At 37.2% G+C, this 25,091-nt stretch overlaps 1 protein-coding gene across 3 annotated transcripts in view; it reads left to right on the top strand.

Moving 5' to 3' along the window:
* The window catches only part of NAALADL2 (N-acetylated alpha-linked acidic dipeptidase like 2), a 1,658,881-nt gene that overhangs the window by 1,146,073 nt on the left and 487,717 nt on the right, over positions 1 to 25,091 (top strand). For all 3 annotated transcript variants that reach the window (XM_042234309.2, XM_060393545.1, XM_042234305.2), the window contains 3 exons: positions 14,059 to 14,151; positions 17,963 to 18,168; positions 22,338 to 22,457. In XM_042234309.2, coding sequence (XP_042090243.1) covers positions 14,059 to 14,151; positions 17,963 to 18,168; positions 22,338 to 22,457 — 419 coding nt within the window. The remainder of the gene's footprint in view (positions 1 to 14,058; positions 14,152 to 17,962; positions 18,169 to 22,337; positions 22,458 to 25,091) is intronic.

Genomic DNA, 25,091 nt, shown 5'->3' with positions numbered 1-25,091 from the left:
AAGGTAATTATTGATAAGTATGATCCCATTGCCATTTACTTTATTGTTTTGGGTTCTGGTTTACACACCCTTTTTGTGTTTCCTGTCTAGAGAATATCCTTTAGCATTTGTTGGAGAGCTGGTTTGGTGGTGCTGAATTCTCTCAGCTTTTGCTTGTCTGTAAAGCTTTTGAGTTCTCCTTCATATTTGAATGAGATTCTTCCTGGGTACAGTAATCTGGGCTGTAGGTTATTTTCTTTCATCACTTTAAGTATGTCTTGCCATTCCCTCCTGGCCTGAGAGTTTCTATTGAAAGATCAGCTATTATCCTTATGGGAATCCCCTTGTGTGTTATTTGTTGTTTTCCCTTGCTGCTTTTCTTTGTGTTTGATCTTTGTTAATTTGATTAATATGTGTCTTGGGGTGTTTTGCCTTGGGTTTATTCTATTTGGGACTCTCTGTGTTTCTTGGACTTGGGTGATTATTTCCTTCCCCATTTTAGGGAAGTTTTCAACTAGTATCTCCTCAAGGATTTTCTCATGGTCTTTCCTTTTGTCTTCTTCTTCTGGGACTCCTATAATTCGAATGCTGGAGTGTTTCATATTGTCCTGGAGGTCTCTGAGATTGTCTTCATTTCTTTTAATTAGTTTTTCTTTTTTCATCTCTGATTCATTTATTTCTACCATTCTATCTTCTATTTCACTAATCCTATCTTCAGTTTTCATTCCAATTCCAAAGAAAGGCAATGCCAAAGAATGCTCAAACTACCACACAATTGCACTCATCTCACATGCTAGTAAAGTAATGCTCAAAATTCTCCAAGCTGACTTCAGCAATATGTGAACCGTGAACTCCCTGATGTTCAAGCTGGTTTTAGAAAAGGCAGAGGAACCAGAGATCAAATTGCCAACATCTGCTGGATCATAGAAAAAGCAAGAGAGTTCCAGAAAAACATCTATTTCTGCTTTATTGACTATGCCAAAGCCTTTGACTGCGTGGATCACAATAAACTGTGGAAAATTCTGAAAGAGATGGGAATACCAGACCACCTAACCTGCCTCTTGAGAAATCTGTATGCAGGTCAGGAAGCAACAGTTCGAACTGGACATGGAACAACAGACTGGTTCCAAATAGGAAAAGGAATACGTCAAGGCTGGATATTGTCACCCCGCTTATTTAACTTATATGTAGAGTACATCATGAGAAACGCTGGCCTGGAAGAAACACAAGCTGGAATCAAGATTGCCGGGAGAAATCTCAATCACCTAAGATATGCAGATGACACCACCTTTATGGCCGAAAGTGAAGAGGAGCTAAAAAGCCTCTTGAGGAAAGTGAAAGAGGAGAAGGAAAAGTTGGCCTAAAGCTCAACATTCAGAAAAGGAAGATTATGGCATCTGGTCCCATCACTTCATGGGAACTAGATGGGGAAACAGTAGAGACAGTGTCAGACTTTATTCTTTTGGGCTCCAGAATCACTGCAGATGGTGACTGTAACCATTAAATTAAAAGATGCTTACTCCTTGGAAGGAAAGTTATGACCAACCTAGATAGTATATTCAAAGCAAAGACATTACTTTGCCGACTAAGGTCCATCTAGTCAAGGCTATGATTTTTCCAGTGGTCATGTATGGATGTGAGAGTTGGACTGTGAAGAAGGCTGAGTGCCAAAGAATTGATGCTTTTGAACTGTGGTGCTGGGGAAGACTCTTGAGGGTCCCTTGGACTGCAAGGAGATCCAACCAGTCCATTCTGAAGGAGGTCAACCGTGGGATTTCTTTGGAAGGAATGATGCTAAAGCTGAAACTCCAGTACTTTGGCCACCTCATGCGAAGAGTTGACTCATTGGAAAAGACTCTGATGTTGGGAGGGATTGGAGGCAGGAGGAGGAGGGGACGATAGAGGATGAGATGGCTGGATGGCATCATGGACTCTTGGACGTGAGTCTGAGTTTAAGTCTGGGAGATGGTGTTGGACAGGGAGGCCTGGCATGCTGCGATTCATGGGGTTGCAAAGAGTCAGATGCGACTGAGCGACTGAACTGAACTGAACTGATGGAGGTGTTTGATGAGCTCATATTGATTAATGTTCCCTGGAGTCGGGAGTTCTCTGATGTTCTGAGGATTTGGACTTAAGCCTCCTGCTTCTGGTTTTCAGTCTTATTTTTACAGTAGTGTCAAGACTTCTCCTTCTATACTGCACTGTTGATAAAACATCTAGGTTAAAGATGAAAGTTTCTCCACATTGAGGGACACCCAGAGAGGTTCACAGTTACATGGAGAAGAGAAAGGGAGGGGTGAGTTAGAGGTGACCTGAATGAGATGAGGTAGAATCAAAAGAGGAAAGAGCAAGCTAGCCAGTAATCACTTCCTTATGTGCGCTCCAGTCTGGACTCCTCAGAGATGTTCACGGATTTATCCAGAGAAGAGGAGAGGGAGGAAGGAGACAGAGGTGGCCAGCAGGATAAAAGAGGGGAATGAAAAGGAGAGAGACAGATCTAGCCAGTAATCAGTTCCCTAAGTGTTCGCTACCGTCTGGAACACACAGAGATTCATAGAGTTGGGTAGAGAAGAGAAGGGGGAGGGAGGAGAGGGAGGCGACCTGGTGGAGAAAAAGGAGAATCCAAATGAGGAGAACGCAGTTAAGCCAGTAATCTCGCTCTCAAGTTAAAATGGGTACTGAAGGTTGGGTTTTTGAAGGTACAAAATTGATAACAAATACCAAAAAGCAAAGATTAAAAATCTAGAGTAGAGGTTGGATTTTCAAAAATACAATATTAAAGAAAAGAAGAAGAAGGAGGGGGAAAAAAAAACAAAAATCACAAGAATTATTAAAATATATATATATATATATATGAAGTTTGCTTTAAACATAGGGTCTTTTTTTGAAAAGTAATAGTAGGTTATAAAAATGAAAATTAAAGGAGAAATAGAGGACTTAAAAATTTTAAAATGTTAAAAAAAAGAAAAACAAACAAAAAAAGAATGATCATAATAGTGAAGATATATCTAAGACTTTCTCTGGTGGTGTTGTGGGCAGTGTGGGGTCAGTTCATTTTCGGATAGTTCCTTGGTCCAGCTTATATTTCTCAAGATCTATAGGCCTCTTCCTATGTAGTCGGTACTAATGACAGGGTTTTAATCTATTGCACCTGTCACTTCCAAGGCGGTTCCCCCTGTTTTAGCTTCTATTTGCTGGTCTCTTCAGGGTCTGATTTCTGCCCTGACACAAGAGGGGCAGTGGTGGACAATTTTTTTTAGGCTCACTTTTTCAGTCGCGCTGTGGGGAGGGAGGGATGCTTCAAACAAATAACACTGGTGTATGCTCACAGTGTCTCAGCCACAACACTGGGCCTGCCCCCACCCCCCGCCCTGCCACTCATGGAGCACACAGCTCAGGCTGTAGGTTGCTCCACCAGGAACCATCTGAGGCTGGCCCTGGGCTGCATACACCTCGCAGGTCTAAGCCATTCAGGTAGTCCTCAGAGGTGCAGACTCGGTTGGGCCTGCGTTTTGTGCCCTTCCCAAGTCCGAGTAGCTCAGGTGTTTGGCGAGCGTGGTCCTTGCGACTTATCGCCTCTCCTGTCTCTACTGCCCAGTTTTCTGGGTGTGCAACTGGCGCACCTTCTCAGGTGGATGATGACTGTCCAGAACCCCAAGAAGTCTTAGTTAGCAAAGAAGCCTGTTTGCAGTTTGGTAGTTAATGTCTCTCTAGGGCTGCGATTGCCCCCTTCTGGCCCTTCTGGCTCTGGCTGCCTGTCACCAGAGGGGGATGGTCTGCAGCCGGCTGATTCTGTTCCATCCTGGCATTGTCTTATGTTAGAGCTTTTCTCGTGGTAGCTATCCCAAAGTCTGGTTTGCTAGCCCAAGTTAGTTCGCTCTGGGTACACTCGGGGCATTTGGGCCTGATCCTTAAAAAGCAATGGAGCCCGCGCCACCCTGTCCAGCCCCCGCTTGCTAGTGGCAGATGAAGGTGTCTGCACTGCTTCTCCACTGGGGGAGTTACCCTTGGGCTCCTAATCTGTGGGTTTTAATTATTTATTTATTTCCTCCCTGTTATATTGCTCTCTGTGCTTCCAAGGCTCGCCACAGACTCGGCAGTGAGAGTATTTCCTGATGTTTGGAGACTTCCCTCTTTTTAAGACTCCCTTCCCTAGTTGGAGCTCCCTCCCTACCTCTTTTGTCTTTTTTTTTTTTTTTTTTGTCTTTTATATTTTTTCCTACCTGTTTTTGAAGACAATGATCTGCTTTTCTGGGTGCCTGATGTCCTCTGCTGAAATTCAGAAGTTGTTTTGTGGAATTTACTCAGCGTTGAAATGTTCTTTTGATGAATTTGTGGGGAGAAAGTGGTCTCCCTGTCCTATTCCTCTGCCATCTTAGGACCACCCCCCTATTTTTAGTTTTTTAAAGGCTCTTCCGCACCAATTTCTCCATTGGTTGTACCAAGTGTAGGAAGTTTCCCTTCTCTCCATACCCCCTCCATTGCTCGCAGATTTTTTGATGATAGCTTTTCTGACTGGTGTGACGTGATATTTCATTGTAGTTTCAATTTGCATTTTAAAATAATTAGTGATGTTGAACATTTTTTCATGTGCTTCTTGGCCATCTGTATGTCTTCTTTGGAGAGATGTCTCTTCCTAACCCAGTTTATGCTTCATTTATTAATGTCTCTTTCTAAACATGTCCATAAATGCACTGTTTGCCTAAATTAAGTCATCATGTATATCTCTTTGTATTTTGTTCTCTTCATTTATAGTGTATCCATGTCTCTACATAGTATTTTACATTTTAACGCTCTCACATTTTATTGCAATTTTTCTAAGTCATTTCCCTGTTGAGGAAATCTATGTTGTTGTCTGTAATTGCTATTAAAATTATGCTGCAAAGAGTTCAATTATCCTTGTAGGATAAATTCCAAAGCACAAGATTGCCAATGTTATTGCTATGAAGAGTCGTATTGCTTTAGCAATGGGTATTTAAATTAGCAATGCCAACAGCAATAGATGTGCTATGAACATGAAAGTTTATCTAAGATTTTACTGATATTTATCATTAAAATGGAGAGTGTGATCATAATACTGATTTTAGTGAAGGCAAACAGGCTATGTGAACATTTGCTTTCAGACATGGGTATGGACTACTATGAAACAATATTATTAGGATCAACATCATATGTGGGGTTGTACCTAAATAATGAAAGGCAGTGTTTTGCTAGGTTGCATGCCATTATTTGGACCTGATATTGGGCCTGTGACTCATAAGGAAGTCCTTCTCTCAGCTGGAAAGAACCAATGTAATCTTAGCATCTTTGTAAAAGAAATTGTCTTTACTTTCTCAGACCTCTATGTTACTTTTAAATAAAAGTTACACTTCAGGATGTAGAAGAGGGCAGGTAAAATAATTTGAAATCTGTCCATGCAAATGTCTAGGCGCTCTGTATGAAATATAAGAAAAAAATGTTTTTGAAAGCATCTATCAAAAAAAAAAAAAGTAAAATGTCCAGAAGGAAACACAAAGACAGAGTGAAAAATCAGGGAAATAAATAGAAAAATTGACCATATAATTTCCAGGTGTTGGGAAAGGTTATGGGTCCCAGTGAATTAGGTAAATTAGAGTGGGAACATAGCACTCACATGGGGACAAAGGACATGGTTATGGAACTATAGGGAGCGATGAGTTGTAACTGCTGCTGCTGCTAAGTCGCTTCAGTCATGTCCAACTCTGTGCAACCCCATAGACGGCAGCCCACCAGGCTCCCCCATTCCTGGGATTCTCCAGGCAAGAACACTGGAGTAGGTTGCCATTTCCTTCTCCAGTGCATGAGAGTGAAAAGTGAAAGTGAAGTTGCTCAGTCATGTCCGACTCTTCATGACTCCCTGGACTGCAGCCTACCAGGCTCCTCTATCCATGGGATTTTCCAGGCAAGAGTACTGAAGAGTTGTAACTAACATCTATATAAAACCAGGACCATGGAGTTGAAGTAGAAAAACTGGGAAGGAATCCTCCTACTGATGAAGAAAAGCTTTCTTCTGCTTGAGCTATGGATAAAGAATAAAAATAAAAATTTAAATGACTTTAGAAATTTAAAATCCTGGCTTAGAATTTTTACTAACATTGTAATATAGAAACATCAAGCCAAAAAATTAACATAAAATTGTATCCAAGCCAGAGATCCCCCTGGGATGCCTGGTAAAAACAAAGGCAATCCTTTGAAAATAAGTATTGGAGATATACTAAGCAAAAGAAATATGGAATAATTAAATTAATGTAGGGGGAGACTTTAGGGTATAATTGGGATAGAAATGATGTAAAGAATAATTGTTCTTTGAGACCCCATGGACTATACAGTCCATGGAATTCTCCAGGCCAGAATACTGGAGTGGGTAGCTGTTTCCTTCTCCAGGGGATCTTCTCAACCCAGGAATCGAACCAGCGTCTCCTGCATTGCAGAGGGATTCTTTACCAGCTGAGCTACTAGGGAAGCCCTATACATACCAACACAGTGTTCCCTTCTCCAGGGGATCTTCCCAATTCAGGGATCAAACACAGGTCTCCCACATTAAAAGCAGATTCTTTACCAGCTGACCCACCAGGGAAGCCCAAGAGTACTGGAGTGGGTAGCCTATCCCTTCACCAGCAGATCTTCCCAGCCCAGGAAGAGAACCAGGGTCTCCTGCATTGCATGCAGATTCTTCACCAGCTGAAACCAGAGAAGCACATTCTAAATAATCTATATAAAAGTCAGGGAATAGTAGCAATTCTAAGCTTGCATACATGTAACTAGTCAAAAAATATAAGAATGCCAAGATAAATTGATAAATTAACATATGGGAAACTATAAAATGTCTCAATAATTGACAGAGAAAGTATGTAGAACACCGAAACTAGAGCTACACAGTTTTCAAGCTTGATTTACTGGGCCTATGAATGATATGCTGCAACCATGTAATAGGGAATGAACATTCTTTATATGGAACATTTATAAAAATGTTTAGTCTCTATTTATCATTTATAATAGCCTGCCAGTGTCACAAGATAAATCTCACCTAAAATCAAATTATCAGCATATAGACCTTGCTTTCAGTTCATTAATTAAATTAAGCTAGACATCGATATTAAAGCGGTAACTCATACCATGTATTTGAATATTTTGAAAATTCTTTGGACTAATACATTTATTATAGAAATAATTATCATAGAAGTTTAAGAATGTTAGAATTTGTGAGATAATAACACCATATATCAAAATTAATTTACTTCAGCTACATAGAAAATCTATAGCCTTAAAGATATGTGTAACAATTGAAAGGAAATAAGCTAAACATCTTAACTTAAGAATTTAGGTTAAACACATATACACACAGAGAATACATTAGGCAAAATTTAACACAGACACTAATAAGCATAGAATATAATATTGTAGCAAGAAATAAAGAAAAAATGATTGAGGATCCATAAACCCAAAAATTATTATTTTTTAATTCTAATAAATTAACTAAACTCTAGTAAAACTGATGAAAAGATTTAAAGACATAGACTAAGTAAATTGATGTTAGAAATAGAATAGGAAACAAAATCATAGACAAATGAATGATTTTTTGAAGAACAAGAATAAAATGAACAATTAAATACATTTAGAAGAAATAAACATAAGAATCAATTTGCTTATATTGATTAATAATAACAATTTGAAAATGTCAAGTGAAATAAAATGAAAATATACAGTGGGTGAAAATGTACTTCTCCCTGCAACACACACAAAAAATACCAGTACCAAATAGTTTTATATACTAAAACTACCTCTCCTTTGTAAAATGGTTAATTTGTGCTGTATAAACTCTCACAGAATCAATGAAAAGAAGCAAAGATCCCTAAATATTTGTGAGATTTATAATCTACATATCAAAATCAGACCAGGAAAAATAGAGAAGTAAAGTTATTAATGTCACTTACATATGCATATATTCTAAAGTATTGGTAACCAAACACACACAAAAAATATTATGACCAAGAAGGGCTTAATCCAGGAATATAAGCATTTTTTTAAATGTTGTAATGTGAAAAAACTTTCAGTTATTTCAAAAGATGATTCAATATCTGTTTATGCTAAAACCTCTTAGCAAAGGAAGATATAAAAGTGATCTTACTTTTAAAGGGAATTTCCTAGAAAGGTGTAGCAAATAACTTAAAAAAAAATACAGTTATAGAAGCATTTGTAGTGAAGAATACAAGGCTAGGACAAAAGAATGCTGCTTTTACTACCTGCATTCCACAAGGCACTGGCAGCCCTAGAAAAAATGTTGAGAACAGTAGATAAGCTATAAAGATTAAAAGGGAAAAAACAAAACTATTTTTGGTATGCATCTAAGTGAAATTAACAAACATTAAAACTCAACAGATTAATTATTAAAACCTATAGTAGAATAACAAGGCATTTTATAAGACTAACATATGAAATTAAATAGCATGCTTATACATTGTAAAAGAATTTTAAACACTATATTTTGTTACTATAGCAGGAAAAACTTAAAATAATTTAATAATCATGCAAATTTTTATAAATAAAAATATAAAAAATTTTAAAGAAATAAAATCAGCTGAAATAAATTGAGAAGTATATGTAATAGATAAAAGATATAATTTTCTCAAATGGGTTTACTAATTTAATGCAATCCTAGTGAAATCCTGAAATGTCTTTTCATGGCACACGACAAACTAATATAAAAGTTTTCATAAAAATAGGGTTGGAAATTTCCTCCAAATTGAATAGTTAAATTAGATGATGATGGTGGTGCTGGTAGTGGACCCAGTATTTCGGTCATGACAAATTTCCGTTAATTAAAACACTATGGCCCTGTTAAAATGAGTTATATTAGAATGGTTAAAAACAAATCCATGTATAAATAAGAACTCAATATTAACATTAATGAAGCTGCTTCATTAATGTTTCATGGAAAAACAAACAAAAAAAAAGATCCAGTGAGAATTAGTGTGTGAGTGAGTGAGAGTGTGTGTATGTGTGTGTTTGTGTGTGTCTTTCAGTCATGTCCTTCTCTTTGCAACCCGATGGACTGTAGCCACCAGGCTCCTCTGTGCATAGAATTCTCCAGGCAGGAATACTGGGATGGGTTGCTGCTACCTTCTCCGAGGGATCTTCCAGACCCAGGGATCAAACCCAGGTCTCCTGCATTGCAAGCAGATTCTTCATGGTCTGAGCCACAGGGAAGAATTAGTATGTTTGTGTGTCAATGGTATTATAAATTGTAAGGCACTATATCATAAGGTAATATTTCAAGAAGTTTGCAGTACATTTGTACTTACTATAAGGTTTTCTTACTTCTGAACTTGAAAAAAGTTAATATTGAATCTTAGGAAACCAGAGATGATTCTTCAGCTGTATCTAACTCAAAAATAAAGTAAAAATATTAAAAACAACAACTATAAGGTCATCAGTCCCTCATCTAAAGTTCATTTATCTGAACTGTTTGGAACAAAACTAGAACAGGGAATTAAATGTTAAAAACAAATTATGATTCCAACTCTATCATGTTTTGGAAAAGGCAAAACTGTAGAGACATTTAAAAGATCATTGGTTGCCAGGAGCTTAAGAAGAAGGGAGAGAGTAAAAAATAAACAGGTACAGCACGGAAAATTTTTAGGGCAATGAAATTATTCTATATGATATTATGATGGTGCATACCTGCCATTCTGTTTATGTCAAAACCCATAGAATGCACAGTACAACCAGTAAAACAATGTGATTTATGGAATTTATGGACTTATTAATATTGTCTCATTAATGGTAACAGGTATTGGTCATGCTATGGAAGATGTTCCTGGTATATTACAGTCCATAGGGTCACAAAGAGCTGGATTCAACTGAGCATGCATGCATGCAACGCAAGATGCTAAACAGAGGCAGGGGAGAAAGGGTATTTGGGAATCCTGAATCTTCTGCTCTGTTCGTCTGTATTTTTGAAACTGCTCTATAAAAACAAAGTATACTGATTTTAAAAATTAAACAAAAACATGTAGCTCCTTAATTAGAACCACAATGCTCAGTTCTAAGTAGATTTGCTTTTTTCATATATAAGGCACTCAGGTATTCTTTTCAAGTCTCTTTGCTCTTGTTTTAGTTATAATTTTTTTAGTGTAGTGATTTTCTATTTGAGCTGTTACTTTGGCACATTCAAAGTAGCTCAGTGGTAAAGAAATGCAGGAGACACAGGTTGGATCCCTGGATTGGGAAGATCCCCTGGAGGAAGAAATGGCAACCAGCTCCAGAAAATCTGAGATAAAGAATCTCAGAGAATCTCAGATAAAGAATCTTCCTGCAACGTGGGAAACCCAGGCTTAATCCCTGGGTCATGAAGATCCCCTGGAGAAGAGAATGGCAGCCCACTCCAGTATTCTTGCCTGGACAATTCCATGGACAGAGGAGCCTGGTGGGCTACTGTCCATGAGATCACAAAGAGTTGGACACAACTGAGTGACTAACACTCTCACTTTCATACTACAAAGAAAGAAGCAACTTATTTGTCATAATAGTTTCATCTGGCAGAAAGTGAAAGTGAAGTCACTCAGTCGTATCCGACTCTTTGCAACCCCATGGACTGTAGCCTATCAGGCTCCTCTGTCCATGAGATTTTCCAGGCAAGAGTACTGGAGTGGATTGCCATTTCCTTCTCCAGGGGAACTTCCTGACCCAGGAATCGAACCCGAGTCTCCCGCAATGCAGGCAGACGCTTTACCGTCTGAGGCACCGGGGAAGCTCATCTGGCAGTAAGAAGTTCAGTTTCAACTTCTTGTCAGCAAAGTGTGTCTGTCTTGCATTTTTTTTTTTTTAACTTAGTTGCGTCTGGCTGTTTTACAACCCCATGCGCTGAAGCCCTCTGGCTCCACTGTCCATAAGATTTTCCAGACAAGAATACTGGAGTGGAGGGCTCCCCTGGTGGCTCAGCGGTAAAGAATCCGACTGCCAATGCAGGAGCTGCTGCCGCTGCTGCTGCTGCTAAGTCGCTTCAGTCATGTCCGACTCTGCGCAACCCCATAGATGGCAGCCCAGCAGGCTCCCTGTCCCTGGGATTCTCCAGGCAAGAACACTGGAGTGGGTTGCCATTTCCTTCTCCAATGCATGAAAGTGGAAAGTGAAAACTGAAAGTGAAGTCACTCAATCGTGTCCGACTCCTAGCGACCCCATGGACTGCAGCCTACTAGGCTCCTCTGTCCATGGGATTTGCCAGGCAAGAAGAAGACACTGGTGGAATACCTGGTCAGGGAAGATCTCACATGTTATGGAGCAACTAAGCCTGTGTGCCACAACTATTGAGCCTGGGCTCTGGAGCCAAGGATATAGAACTACGGAAGCCTGAGCACCCTAGTGCCTATGCTTAGCAACAACAGAAGCCACTGCAATGAGAAGTGCACCACAGCTAGAGCATAGCCCCTACTTGCTGCAACTAGAGAAAAGCCCATGCACCAATGAAGACCCAGCATAGCCAATAAATAAATAAGTAGAACTATATACACACAAAAAGAGAACACCGGAATGGGTTGCCATTTCCTCCTCCAGAAGTGCTTCCATATCCAAAGATCAAACGCACACTTCCTGCATTGGCAAGCAGATCCTTCACCACTCCCTGACCCATGAGGGAAGCCCCTGCTTTGCATTAGCTGCTTTCTAATTGTCACCCCTCCTGAACAGTTTTACTTGACTGCCCTAGAATGTCTCCTAGGGAAACTACCCTTCTACCAGTACTTTCTTCCTCCCCACCGCCCCAGTCCTCAGACTGTCCAGTTCAGTTCAGTTCAGTCACTCAGTCCTGTCCAACTCTTTGCGACTACATGAGTCACAGCACGCCAGGTCTCCCTGTCCATCATCAACTCCTGGAGTTCACTCAAACTCATGTCCATTGAGTCAGTGATGCCATCCAGCCATGTCATCCTCTGTCGTCCCCTTCTCTTCCTGCCCCAGTCCCTCCCAACATCAGGGTCTTTTCTTCGGTGCTCAGCTTTCTTCACAGTCCAAATCTCACATCCATACATGACCACTGGAAAAACCATAGCCTTGACTAGACGGACCTTTGTTGGCAAAATAATATCTCTGCTTTTCAATATGCGATCTAGGTTGCTCAAAACTTTCCTTCCAAGGAATAAGCATCTTTTAATTTCTTGGCTGCAATACCATCTGCAGTGATTTTGGAGCCCAAAATAATGAAGACTGACACTGTTTCCACTGTTTCCCATCTATTTCCCATAAAATGATGGGACCAGATGCCATGATCTTCGTTTACTGAATGTTGAGCTTTAAGCCAACTTTTTCACTCTCCTCTTTCACTTTCATCAAGAGGCTTTTAGCTCCTCTTCACTTTCTGCCATAAGGGTGGTGTCATCTGCATATCTGAGGTTATTGATATTTCTCCCGGCAATCTTAATTCCAGCTTGTGCTTCTTCCAGTCCAACGTTTCTCATGATGTACTCTGCATATAAGTTAAATAAGTGGGGTGACAATATACAGCCTTGACATACTCCTTTCCTATTTGGAACCAGTCTGTTGTTCCATGTCCAGTTCTAACTGTTGCTTCCTGACCTGTGTATAGGTTTCTTAAGAGGCAGGTCAGGCGGTCTGGAATTCCCATCTCTTTCAGAATTTTCCACAGTTTATCGTGATCCACACAGTCAAAGGCTTTGGCATAGTCAAGAAACCAGAAATAGATGTTTTTCTGGAAATTTCTTGATTTTTTGATGATCCAGGGGATGTTGATCTCTGGTTCCTCTGCCTTTTCTAAAACCAGTTTGAACATCTGGAAGTTCATTGTTCACGTATTGCTGAAGCCTGGCTTGGAGAATATTGAGCATTACTTTGCTAGCATGTGAGATGAGCGCAATTGTGCTTTAGTTCCAGGATCCATCAAATACAGGATTAACACTTGTGATCATCATAAACCTTCAGAGATCCCTTCAGGGCTGTGACTGAAGTCCTTTCTGATTGGTGTCTTTGTTTCTTTGTTGTCAAATTTTTACTATCAAGCATGAATAGAAAAACTCAAAGAGGCAGAGCAGTTGGCAGAGATTTAGAAGAGAGGTGCTGCTGCTGCTGCTGCTGCTAAGTCGCTTCTGTCGTGTCCGAATCTGTGTGACCCCATAGATGGCAGCCCAGTAGGCTCCCCCGTCCCTGGGATTCTCCAGGCAAGAACACTGGAGTGGGTTGCCATTTCCTTCTCCAATGCATGAAAGTGAAAAGTGAAAGGAAGTTGCTCAGTCGTGTCTGACTCTTCGTGACCCCATGGACTGCAGCCTACCAGGCTCCTTTGTCCATGGGATTTTCCAGGCAGGAGTACTGGAGTGGTGAGAGACAATATAAACATAAGTACAAAACTCCAATATTTGAAAATATATGTAGCTTTTAAAATCTTTATTCTTTTAATTTATGTAATGCTTTCCAGTTTTCAAAGTAACAATGTAGTAATGAACAAAGGGAAATGGTAAAATTATCTCCACATGTGATTTTGTTTTGAAGCTAGGCAAGTATTTAAAATTGTTTGGAAATATTTTTATATGATGATGATGATGATTTTTTAAGAGTTGCCCACATATCCTTGAGATCTTGTTCTGTGTGTTTTCCTGTTTAATCTTATTGCGGTTTTTAATATGAAGTTTGAAATTGCCCTTTTGGGAGGGAGGTGGAGGGGAGGGTCAAGTTGGAAAACACATGTACACCCATGGCTGATTCATGTGAATGTATGATGAAAAACCCACCACACTATTGTAAAGTAATTAGCCTCCAATTAAAATAAAATTAAAAAATAAAAACAAAAAAATAAAATAGCCCTTTTATGGCTCTATAGAAGTTGCATCTTAGTCATCATTGAATAATAGGCACCTAAAATTGTCTACACAATCTTTCCAATGCATATTTGCCAAAAAGTGTGACATTTGTTACCTAGAAAAATTCAGTTGTTTGGGATAATTTGATGATATATTATAAATGAATTTGGATACTTTAATAAAAGTTAAAACAGCAGAATTTAGAAAAACAAGTATATTTTAGTTTTGTTTTGCTTTCTTTTTTTTTTTGCAGAGGAAAGAATTGTCAGCATGAAAATTCAAACAGTCACAAAATTTGAAACAGTTACTAATGTTGTTGGATATTTAAAGGGAGTGACATTTCCAGGTAAGTAGACCCAAGTGTTTATAATTTACATCTTATATAGTGTGTTAGTTGCTCAGTCGTGTCCAACTCTTTGGAACTCCATGGACTGTAGCCCTTTAGGCTCCTCTGTCCGTGAAATTCTTCAGGCAAGAGTAGTGGAGTGGGTTACTATTTCTTTCTCCACGGGATTTTCCTGACCCAGGGGTTGAACTAGGGTCTCCTGCATTGACAAGTGAATTCTTTTCTGTCTGAGCTCCAAGGAATCCCATCTTACATATCACAAATGCTCTGTAACAATATCATAGTTAAATGTCCTTCTTTAGAGGTAATTAGGTTCATGCTACTTTAAGGGGTGGGTGATATACAAAAGCAAGAAACAGGTCTTTATTCTATTTCATACCAAATCTCTTCAAAGATAAATCATACTAAAGAGTTTAAGAAGGGAAACAAAATAGAAAAAACAGAGTTTAGATTTGTTAAACTGGCATGTACATTTGAATGAAAGCTACAGAAGTCATTGTTTTTCTTTTATTCACTATAACACCATTGAAGATTTTATTTTTATAAAGACCAGTTTTTTAAATGAAATATTTTAGTTTTAATTTTTTTTTAGTAAAAGTTTTGGTTTCACATATTTCAGTGTTAGTCTGTGTCCCATCCCTAATCCTTGGTTCACCGACAATTCTGCCTAATGTTTGTGTGGCTTTAGGTTTTTAAGATGCTTATGGAAAAGTTCACCTGGCTAAATTTTAAATAGTTTTATACCTTGTTATGGGATCTTACGGAACCTTCAGATGATGTTGTATAGGCTAAAGAAGTGAAAATAACTCACAAATACATTAATTATCTAATTAAAGTCAACACTTCTGAATACATTGTGAGACTGAAGGACATCACTGTCTGTGTTGCTTGTTACACAGAATATAGAATTCAAGTCTATTAGTACATATATGCCACTTCTATTTACTTTGTAGGGATATTTACTCAAGTTCTTTTTGGAGAAATTATCTTCATTATTTTAGTCAAATTGACCCCATAATTGCTAACTCAGGGAATTTTGAGATCAAGTTTTACATCCCTGCCAAGTTTCCTGCCAGCCAACTCTAAAAATTCATGGGCACCTTCTGTTTGATTTCTTTACAGTAGCAATGTTGAACAACCTCTGATTATAATATCTTTAATGCAAGATATGAATGATTTTGGAGATTGTTGCTGTTGCATTTCAACCATTTCAGTAAATTTCCATCACAATAATCTCTAATTGAAGTATTAGAAATATTTATCATCATTGCTACATTTCTTAGTTATTTTTGAAGAAAATATTGTACTGAATTATACTAGATTTAGGATAGAAAAGTTTTCCTTATTGACACTCAATGTAGGAAAAAACACCAACTTTTAAACTCAGTTTAATTAATAGTATTCCTTAATGTATAATGTGTTTCTAATGTTTATTTGCACTTTATAAAATCATTCACATGCTTTCTTTATGTAATGACTCTGAAAATTAGAAATGGCATCAATTAGTATTTAGTTTTCCGGAGAAGGTGATGGCACCCCACTCCAGTACTCTTGCCTGGAAAATCCCATGGGTGGAGGAGCCTGGTGGGCTGCAGTCCATGGGGTCGCAAAGAGTTGGACACAACTGAGCGACTTCACTTTCACTTTTCACTTTCATGCATTGGAGAAGGAAACGGCAACCCACTCCAGTGTTCTTGCCTGGAGAATCCCAGGGATGGGGAGTCTGGTGGGCTGCCGTCTATGGGGTCGCACAGAGTCAGACACGACTGAAGTGACTTAGCAGTAGCAGCAGTATTTAGTTTTCTAGATATGGTTTACCTAGAATGAGGGTTTCCCTGGTGGCTCAGATGGTAAGGAATCTTCATGCAACACAGGAGACCTGGATTCTCTTCCTGGGTTGGGAAGATCCCCTGGAAAAGAGAATGGCAACCCACTCCAGTGTTCTGGCTGGATGATTCCATGGACAGAGAAGCCTGGCGGGATACAGTCGATAGGGTTGTAAATAGTCAGACACAGCTGAGCAACTAACAATTCCTCACCACTTGTCTAGAACACAGACAATTCCTAACAGAATTTATATATATATATCTGAGTAAATCAATTCAACACTGCAGGCAAACTATATGTGTGTGTGTCAGTCAATCAGCAGTGTCCTACTCTTTGAGAACTGATGGACTGTAGCCCACCAGGCTCCTCTGTCCATAGGGTTTTCCAGTCAAGAATACCAGAGTGAGTTGCCATTCCCTTCTCCAAGGCATCTTCCTGACCCAGGGATTGAACCCAGGTCTCCTGCATTACAGGCAGGAGATTCTTTACCATCTGAGCAGTCACACTATATATATCATTAATTAAATGTTAACACACTGTTGATGGATTAAATTCATTGTTGGTTCCAGTATCAGTGAGGAAAACTAAAATTGCTTCACTCAGTACTGTTTCCTGTAAAGTAGCTTTTTGATGCCATGAAGCCAAGACATGATTTACTCATTCCACACATGTGTAGTACTTACTGTGTGTCAGGAGCTATTGAAAGTGCTTTACTTAAAACTCCAAACAACTGAATGGAAGCAGAGACACAGTTGTAGAGAATAAAGATGGATACCAAGAGGATATATCTATATCTATATATAATAGATAATGAGAATCTACTGTATAGCACGGGATCTTTATTCTGTGCTCTCTGATGGCCTAAATGGGATGGAAATATAAGAAAGGGGATATAGGTATACATATAGTTGATTCACTTTATTGTATTGCAGAAACTAACACAACATTGTAAAGCAACTATATTCCAATAAAATTTCTAAAAGTAAATAAAATGAAAAAGAAAAAATGATGTATGCACTATTTTATACCCATTTTATGGTTGAAAAAGTCATGAGCACCTGAACAAGCTTGGCAAGGTCATACAACTAGTAAGTCAAATACCCTGGATTCCATCCCAAGCATGAAGTCCTTGAACTCTGCACATTTAACCATCATGCTATGGAACATCTGCTCAGAAAATGACACTTAATGAGGAAAAACATTTTTACACAAATTATAGGGCTACTTGCTGAAGTAAATTTAGATATGTGCCAACAACATTCACAGGCAACAAAATCAGAGGAAACTCTGGAGATGCATTTGTACTACCTTATTACTGACAGTAGTCAGTTAAATATGTTGTTCAGAACCCATCCAGGTGTCATGGAGACCTTTCTAGTAATGTACCTAATTGATTTTGTATGATTCTATGAAATAAAATATGTGAAAAAAAGAGTAGTTGGATGACTTTATGATGATTTTTTTTCCATCAGGGAAAGGAGAGGGGTTAAAACTCTAAGTTGGAAATGAAAACTGATTCCCTAAATACTTCATTTATTACAAAATTCCTACATGAGTACCACATGTTTAACATTTGCAGTGACTGAATAATTGTCCCATCAAATGTAAGAATAGATCATTAATATTTACTGAGCGTATACACATTGTTTATAGGGCACTTCCCGCTATGATTCTGGAAAAATGTTAGATAAGGTTTTCGTTGTGGCATATTTGTGTACTTCATTAATTAATATGCATGTTGCAGAGGACAGTAATACAGATCTAAGCTTTAGATTCATAATTGAGTTCAGCAGCTGCCTCTGCTTTGATATACACAGATGTGTAAATCAAGACAGTGGGTGAAAAATGTTCAAGTAGTCCTAATTATTAGAATAATTTTGCATAATTGTTGCTTGGTTGTGCAATAGGATTATGTAAATGTCATTAAATTTATTGTTAAGGTTTATATTATGTTTCAGTGGCTCTTGTTTCCTTCCATTTCCAGACCGTTATGTCATAGTTGGCAGCCATCATCATACCGCTCACAGTTATAATAGACAAGAATGGGCCAGCAGCACTGCCATCATCACAGCTTTTGTCCGGGCCTTGATGTTAAGAGTTAAGAGAGGGTGGAGACCAGACCGTACTATTGTTTTCTGCTCATGGGGAGGAACAGCTTTTGGAAATATTGGCTCCTATGAATGGGGAGAGGTAAATGTACATTAATTATTGTGCCTTGCTCTCATAATTGCACTGTCATGCTGCCTCCCGCTTTCTCTTGCTCTCTGGACTAGAGTAAAGTAAAACTGATGAAGCCGTTAACAGGAATGTGCATCTCAACCAGAGTGTTCTGTATGCTCACTTGCTGAGATCACCTCTAAGAATGCTAAGGAGTTAGATTTAGCCCACAGTGAATGGTGTGTGGTCTGTAGCTATCTTATTCTTGTTGCTACCAGACCGACAGACTCTAATATAACTGCACTGCGGTTTACCTGGTTATTATGTCAGTCCTTAGACTGACAGGCACTGGATAAGAAGTGATCAAGTGATACATACCATTACCTTTTTTTTATAAACCTTCTAGCAGTTTTCTGAAATTAGGAAACAATCTTATGTGTTAAATGTGTATTAACTTGGGATTATATCTTACCTAAACAGCATAGAGATTGGACTGAAAACAGCAGTTTCCTTTTTTTCTGCCTTGTTTTCTCCCTCCCATCCAAACCCCTATCTCCCTGCTCCTTCTTTTCTACCTGCATTTCTACCTATCTACTTTCCTGCCTACTTGCCTAGCTACCTTAGGTAGCCTTTGTTTTGGAGAAGGAAATGGCAACTCACTCCAGGATACTTGCCTGGAGAATCCCATGGACAGAGAGGCTTGGCAGGCTATAGTCCATAGGGTCGCAAGCCGGACACAACTTAGCAACTAAACTACCACCCAGCCATTGTTCAAATGAAATCTTGTATGCAATGGATTACAGTTAGAATACAACTGGAATAAATTTTTAAATGCATCTCATATGTCTGTGTCTTGCAAATACACTATGTTTTTAATACGATATGACAACTTTGGATTGATTCCACATTTACAGCAATAAACACATCATAAAATTCTTAGATTTTCTATTTACTTTTATGATTTCATAAAAAGAATTTTAACAGAAATAAGAATTTTAAAAAACCTACATAAGTTTAACTAGGAAAAAGAAAAACATTTGATATTCTAGTTTGTTTACTACGTCAGCTTTAGAGGGAAAAAATCCCAAATATATAATGGAAATTATCATTTCATTTTTCATTTAATCACTCAAAAATGCACAAAATGTCTATTGGCTATCAAAAAGGTATACAAATGAAGCAAGCAAACCTCTTTTTTTAATTTGAGAGAAAGATGTTTCAAAACAAGAAAAATTTTACGGTTGTAAAGTTTTTGAAGATTCATACATTGGAAATCAAAATACTTTTCTGTATTTAAATTAGTGTATGAGTTTTTTTTCCATTACTCAAGAAAACTAATTCGAATAAAGAAATTCCATTGCTGACAGAATCTTTTAAAGCTGACAAATTTTTAGTAAGATGGAAAATGTATTAGCTAAAGTAATCTCTCAAACTTCTATTCCAAATCCCTTACTTTAAGGATAAAAACAATTAAAAAAAACAATTTGGTGAGTACATATGTGATATGGGCTGATTTTAATAATTCAGAAATGTTTTATCACAAAGAAAACAATGTTTTAGTTTTCTTGTAGCAATAAGGACATTTTAAGAAAGTATCTTTAGGATTCTTTCAAAAAGTTTATTCCAGTATTTTATACAGCCTTTTCCATAATAATTTTCAGTCAATTCATTTTCATTCTAACTTGGCACACATATTTCTAAGTTGTGTTCTCAAAGTAGGCTTATGCAACAATAGTAGTTTCTAACTTAAATTCCTAAATATCACTAACTCCTCTGCACAGGGAAGTATATTGCAAATAGTCCTTGAATTTATTTGAGCATCATGCATGGTAACCATAAATTAATTCACTATTGTGACCTTTCATGTATGTGAGCAATTATATTTTCACCTTAAGTAAATACTTTTTATAGTTAATAAAATATTTTAATTATTGACTCTGTTGTACCTTTTGGTCATTTTATGCTTTCTCAAACAACAGATACTAAAAATACAACTGTTATACTGTAAGAGTCCATAGGAAAAAAAAATGTTTCTTGTAGAAAATGCTCTTCCTAGTCAAAAAGGTTAGAGACCTCTGTCTTAAAGTATTTATGTGTATATGCATATTTGACAACTAATTATGCTGCTAAGGCGCTTCAGTTGCGTCCTACTCTGTACAATTCCATAGATGGCAGCCCACCAGGCTCCCCTGTCCCTGGGCTTCTCCAGGCAAGAACGTTGGAGTGGGTTGCCATTTCCTTCTCCAATGCATGAAAGTGAAAAGTGAAAGTGAAGTTGCTCAGTTGTGTCCAACTCTTCACAACCCCATGGACTGCACCCTATCAGGCTCCTCAATCCATGGGATTTTTCAGGCAAGATTATACACCCAATCAATTTCTGGCTTTTTCCATGACTAGATGAGCAAAAATATATAATAAAGAAAATAGTGAATACTGTGAAATTTAATTATTAGCTCATAAAATGTACTATTGTGAACTACTATATCTTAGATTATTTCAGTATAGTTCACATAGTATTTTTGTAACAATCTAGTTGAGGAGGAATTTAGAAAACTATTAGTTTTCCTGTTCTGTCTACTCTTATCAAACCTACTTTTTGTGAAAATGGAAGACTTTTTTCTTTTAGATGAAACCAATTTGTGCACTAAATATATTCCCTAATGAAGATGAGTGAGGAAAGCACTTGTTGACAGGTCATAATGCCCTTTCTAATTTTGTTTTGCTCAGGATCCCCTTGAAATGCAGAGTTATAATTAAAAGGATTAGGCTATGCTGGTCAGATGAAATTTATAGTGATAGAGTTATTATTTGACTCAATATTGATTTTGATCCTTGAAGAGAATTATGACATTCTACTTAAATAGGTTCTTTAAAAAATGTACCATCTCTCCTGTGAAGAATCTTCATCTCAGGCTATTATGGAAATACTATAGATTTCATAATCAAAGAAATCAGAGTTCAAATCTTCTGTACAATAGAACATATGATCTTAGGCAAGAGTAATTTCTCCAAGGCTTGATTCCTCCTAAAAGTGTACTAATGTCTATGTTATGAGGTTCTCATGAGAATTAAATTGACTGACTTATAGACATTGTCAGTGTGGTAGTATGTTAATAGAAGCTTTTTTTTTTAATAGCTCTTGTGTAATAATGAACATTTTTAATAACAACATTATGTGTAAAGCAGAGTACTTAAGCTTAAGTTCATCATTTATATTCAAAATATTTATTTTAAAATGAATTGTCTTTTCACCTCTTTTACAGAGGTATAACTGAATTTTAAACATAAACTAAGAATAATATTTATGTGCTGGATATATATGCCTTTACAGACTTTCATCTGATAGTGTTGGAAGAAGAAAAAAATATTTTTAAGGCATGAAGTAATACAAGTTTTAGGGTATTCCTATAGAACTGACACCATGATAATTACTCATTAAATATTTGTGTAGGAAAAGGAAGAAAATAACAGAAGGGCTTCTTAGTGGTAACTTATCAATAGGATCAGTGCTCTTCAGCTTTTGGAATTTGTGTTTAGCAGAGAAGTGAAATAACTAATCTGCTGGATCATTTTATGCTAGTTTATGGGTGAAATGCATCAGATTTTATTTCAGGTGATCTGCGCAGGGCCACAATTGTATTATGCCCTATTTTGTTCAGAATAAAGAGCCACTTTATGCAAAATGTAGCTCAACACTCCAAAGGAAAGGGCTGGTTTTATTAAACACTGGTGATTTATCCATGTCTGTTCTCTAATTCAGAGTCTATAAAATTAAATGTTGTCATAGAGCAAATATTCCAACCTGTATTCTGAAGTTGAATCTCATACTGTATAAACCATATAAGGATATTTTTCTCCCAAACTTTTACATTTTTGAGGGACATGAACATGCTTTAAAATATTGTATATTGTATGGATATACAATAAGGAGTATACTTATTTAAAATGCATTTTAAATATTGTATTTAAATATTTAAATACTACCCTTGCCACCATTATTTAAAATACACTTATGGCCCTTGACTACTCTATTAAATAGTAAGAGATTGCTTTAAATACAAACTATAAAGTATTATGCAAGGTAATGATTTTAAGTAGGATGTGTTTATTGTTCAACATGTAACTGATAAAGTGGAATCTGTCACTTTTATTTATCTTAAAGATATATATATATATAGTGTGTGTGTGTGTTTTAATTTTAGGATTTCAGGAAGGTTCTGCAGAGAAATGTTGTGGCTTACATTAGTCTCCACAGTCCTGTAAGGGGTAACTCAACTCTCCACTCTGTTGCTTCACCATCTCTTCAGCAACTGGTAGCTGAGGTAAGATGAACCACTTTCATAAAATGATTTTGTAAAACTGCCTTTTTCTCCATAATCTGGCATTTCTTAATATTTTTATTTTTTTAATATACATGAAACTATCCATAAGTGTTTTAAGGAATGATTTATTCCTGACTTTTTATTGTCATCTCTTCAACCAATGTCCTATGTTCTGAAATTCTTTACTACACTTTTATGGTTATAGTTGTAGGTGTGAATTATACATCTATAGAGAATGTGTGTAAAATGTAAATTTATTTCTTAAAAATTGAATTTAGTGCTTAAGTTCCCAATTCTGCCAATTTTGGCATGTTGTGATAAAATTGGTTACTTGGAGATTTCTTCTTCAGTTATGTTTTGAGTAAATGTGGGTCCTCTTCTATCTTTTCAACCATGGGGTAAGCCTCCTCATAGCAGGACCCATGTCTTTTTCCTAGAATATAATGAGAACTTGATTTAAGGTACTTGGAAAGTATTATTTGAAAAAAATTTATGGAAAAATAAAGCATGTTTTTTTCCAAAAATACCTTGAAAAAAATTCATGCAGTTTGTGATAATGCCTTTCTATAGCTATCTATTTTTTTTTTAATGTAGTTACTTCTTATCTGTTTCAAATAAATTTTTGGAACATATTTCCTCTTTTATGGGTAGAGTTCACACTTTTGTTTTTGTACTCGTTCTATGACTTTCACCCAGATGACATGTGTTATGTCTAGAAATGAAAGCAATCATGCCATTACTCTAGGGTGGTTCCCTCCGAATTCCAAGGGCTAATGATATATATTAGAAAATGACCTTTTAGATGCTCACAGAGTTTGCAGTATCACAGATGCTGAATTAGAAAAAGAGAGCGAAAATGAACAGTGCTTTGAGTTAGCCATAATTCTTGTTTGAAATGTAATACAAACTAACATTTTATAACTTTCATAAAGTATTTTCTAGTTTAGTAGGTTTCATTGACATTTCTGTATGTAGTATAATAATGAAGACATTATGAAAGATGAAATAGATAAATCTGTATGTTTAAGATCAGCTAAACCTCAATGTGTGTGTTCTAAATCATATCCAGATCTGTAAGTGGTCCCTCCTGCTCTTTTACTGCTTTAATTCTCTGACTTTCTTAAATGCCTGGGAAAAAAGGCACAAGAGGAGAGTCAGTTGTAGATGTCTCTCTTAGGAAGCTAAGATATTCCTGAGTAAGTGGGTTAACAGGAGGAAGAAATTATGAACTCAAATATCCAGTTAGTTTAAAAATTATGTCTTTTCCTTCTCTTGTATTACAGTTTTCCTATTTAAGAATCTTGAAAGATATGGAATCACTGATATTAATATACAAAAATAAATAAACTGTTAAAGACTTTATAGTGCTTAGAACTATCTACCTATACTAACTCTAAAAAAAGTCTGCAAATATAATACTATTTGAAATGTCTTTGTACATCTTATAATAGAGGGCTATAAAATAGTTTACAATCTAACCTAAAAGTCTGAGAATATGGCATGGTTTCCAATAATGACAGATATACATCCTTATTTGTTGGCAGAGGAAATATTTTGTTCTATGAAAATAATTATATTAATACTAACCTAAGAATGAACTGGAATCTGTAATGAAAGAAAATTTCTTTCAGTTGAGATTGTGTGTGTCTGTGTGTGTGTTCTACAGAACAATTTGGAAGGGTAAGATTATCACAAGTTCAAACAAACCATGGCGTAATCTAAAATAGTGGGGTTTACTTACCTATATATATTTATGTTATTAATATAGAACAAACATGATAATTCAAGGTATATTTGTATACAAAGTTTTAATGTTACATTTTTCTTTAAGATATATAAGTGCCACTAGAAATATAAAAGTCAAGAGAACCAAAGGAAACAAAACTCAATAATGTGTATGATTTAGTTAATATAACACTAGTGGCATATAAAAGAAATATTTAAAATGTTCCTTTCAAAGAAAGAACTTAATTATAACATCAGGACATAATGTAACTTCACTTACAAAGACAAAAATATTTTATCAGTCTTTAGTATCTTTATATTTCATCAGTTTATTTAAATCCTTACTATATACAAATGTCATGTCCCATACGCGGCTGCTACTGCTGCTGCTAAGTCGCTTCAGTCGTGTCTGACTCTGTGTGACCCCACAGACAGAAACCCACTAGGCTCCTCTGTCCCTGGGATTCTCCAGGCAAGAACACTGGAGTGGGTTGCCATTTCCTTCTCCAATGCATGTAAGTGAAAAGTGAAAGTGAAGTCGCTCAGTCGTGTCCGACTCCCTGCGACCCCATGGACTGCAGCCTACCAGGCTCCTCTGTCCATGGGATTTTCCAGGCAAGAGTACTGGAGTGGGGTGCCATTGCCTTCTCCTGTAACTGCATAGTGACACACCAATTCAACTTACTGCTATGGGGGAAAAACACCATTTAATGAGACATGAAGACAAAGTACAAACCCGACTAAGGGGACACACGCTGTGGACCACAGCACAGCCATGACCAGAGCAAGTGGGGGGATGGGGGAGGGGAGAGGGATGGGTAAACTACAGCCTCGGGGGCGAAGGGGGGTGGTGGTTCGGGATTGATGATGACTAAGGAGACAACAGGATGAGACAGGAAATCAAAACCA

This window comes from Ovis aries, chromosome 1 (genome assembly GCF_016772045.2).
Source record: "Ovis aries strain OAR_USU_Benz2616 breed Rambouillet chromosome 1, ARS-UI_Ramb_v3.0, whole genome shotgun sequence".
NCBI lineage: Eukaryota > Metazoa > Chordata > Mammalia > Artiodactyla > Bovidae > Ovis > Ovis aries.
The sequence above is the reverse complement of the archived record's forward strand: the minus strand, read 5'-3'. Positions and strand labels throughout refer to the sequence as shown.